The 2500-nt window shown below is 48.1% G+C and overlaps 1 protein-coding gene across 1 annotated transcript in view; it reads left to right on the top strand.

The window, feature by feature from the left end:
* The window catches only part of LOC308084582 (uncharacterized protein), an 84685-nt gene that overhangs the window by 39395 nt on the left and 42790 nt on the right, over window positions 1-2500 (top strand). Inside the window, exon 7 of the mRNA XM_080427299.1 lies at window positions 549-767. Coding sequence (XP_080283425.1) covers window positions 549-767 — 219 coding nt within the window. The remainder of the gene's footprint in view (window positions 1-548; window positions 768-2500) is intronic.

The following is a 2500-nucleotide window of genomic DNA, read 5'->3' on the forward strand; positions in this document are numbered from 1 at the left end:
AAACGAAGCCCGTTCTCTGTGTGCAGTGGTGGAAAGTAACTAAGTACATTTACTTAAGTACTGTACTTAAGTACAATTTTGAGGTATTTGTACTTTACTTGAGTATTTCCAATTTCCAATACTTTTACTTCTACTCCACTACATCTCAGAGGCAAATATTGTACTTTTACTCCACTACAATTATTTGAAAACTTTAGTTACTAGTTACTTTTCGGATATAAATTATTATATTATAAAACATACATTAACCACTTTAGCCATATTTTATACCTAGGCTATTTGAAAATAGCCGATCTACAAGCTCACAACGCGTCGCGATGCGACGCGTTGTGAGCTTGTAGATCTGCTATTTTCAAATATGTTTGTACTTTTACTTTTGATACTTTAAGTACATTTTGATGCCAATACTTTTGTACTTTTACTCAAGTAAATTTTGAATTCTGGACTTTTACTTCTAACAGAGTATTTTTATATTGCAGTATTGGTACTTTTACTTAAGTCAAGAATTTGAGTACTTTTTCCACCACTGTCTGTGTGGCGTCCTGCAGGTACTTCATGTGTCTACAGCTGAGGAAGGACATCCTGAACGGCGTGCTGCCCTGCTCCTTCGTCACCTTGTCCCTGCTGGGCTCCTACACGGCCCAGTCGGAGCTGGGCGAGTACGACCCCGACCTCCACCCCGCCGACTACGTCAGCCAGCTCAACCTGGCCCCCGGGCAGAGCAAAGAGCTGGAGGACAAGGTGATGGAGCTGCACCGCACCTACAGGTGAGCACTGGTACTACACCCAGACACCTACACTTACAGGTGAGCACTGGTACTGCACCCCAACACCTACACCTACAGGTGAGCACTGGTACTACACCCAGACACATACACCTACAGGTGAGCACTGGTACTACACCCAGACACCTACACCTACAGGTGAGCACTGGTACTGCACCCCAACACCTACACCTACAGGTGAGCACTGGTACTACACCCAGACACATACACCTACAGGTGAGCACTGGTACTACACCCAGACACCTACACCTACAGGTGAGCACTGGTACTGCACCCCAACACCTACACCTACAGGTGAGCACTGGTACTACACCCAGACACCTACACCTACAGGTGAGCACTGGTACTGCACCCCAACACCTACACCTACAGGTGAGCACTGGTACTGCACCCAGACACCTACACCCATAGATATATATAAAGGCTAGATGACTCACCCGCGCTGCTGGCCAATGGAGTACGACGTTGCCACATGGCGGCCATCTTGGGACGTTCATTCATAACATTATGTCTATGGTGCATATACTTTGAAATAACCATAGCGTGCTCAATTTTCATCCGGTTTTCAAACGGTTTGGTGTGTTGTAAACACCAAAGATGTATTTATGATACTGCATATTTAATGTTATTAAAAGAAAAAAACATGATTATAATTATAAGTATGCAGTATCATAACTACATCTTTGGTGTTTACAAAACACCAAACCGTTTGAAAATCGGATGAAAATTGAGCACGCTATGGTTATTTCAAAGTACATGCACCATAGACATAATGTTATGAATGACTGTTGCAAGATGGCCGCGGTTGAGCTACGCTTGCGACGCCCCCTTGAGCCATCTAGCCTTTATATATATATGTTACAGGGTGAATGGAGAACCAGGGTGATTGAAGAAGGCTCGCTCGTTTTTACCACCCACCCAGCAATTCTGTAGAAGCAACACTAGACACTAGAGGGAGCCACAAGCCAGGCTTGTGCACAAGCATATATGGCCGCTACCACACACACACACACAGTCACACACACACACGCGCGTGCGCGCACGCACACGCGCACATGCTTTCAATGGACTGTTTAGATACTTTTATTGTGTTCTGGCTTTTGTTTTACTTTCTCCCTGACACACACACACACACACACACACACACACACACACACACACACACACACACACACACACACACACACAGTGATCCATGAAAAGAACTATTCTGTCCCTATCGGTTTACAAATCAAACGGCGCTGAGTCGACTAGTGGAGCGTCGGCCGGTCAGTGCGGGCACTCGCGCCCGGAGGCGCGAGGGCGCACTTCCTCGGCCTCAAGCTCCACTAAGTCGGCGCGCCGTGCGTGTGAACGTGTGTTCAGCGTTCCCCTCATAGATATTATGGTTGCTATGTGGGGGGGAACAACAAAAGACAGGTCTCCACTCTCCGTCGGCGCATCAAAGCCCCGCCTCTCCGCGCTCTCCTTCTCCTCCTCCTCGGAGGAGGAGAAGGAGAGAAGGAGAGGACGGGACGGTTTAAAACGCGAGGAGGAGGAGGAGGAGGAGGAGGCTCCTCTTCCTCGCGAGCCTCGCGTAATAACCCCCCGCATCGCAGCGCCGTCCTCCTCCTCCTCCTCACGAGCCTCGCTAATAAACCCTGTCTCGAAAAGCCCCGCATCGCCCCGAAGCCCCGTGCCTAAAAACAAGCGCTCTGTCTTCAATCACCCTGGCT

This window comes from Gymnoscopelus braueri, assembly GCF_963280865.1.
Source record: "Gymnoscopelus braueri genome assembly, chromosome: 4".
NCBI classification, from domain to species: Eukaryota; Metazoa; Chordata; class Actinopteri; order Myctophiformes; family Myctophidae; genus Gymnoscopelus; species Gymnoscopelus braueri.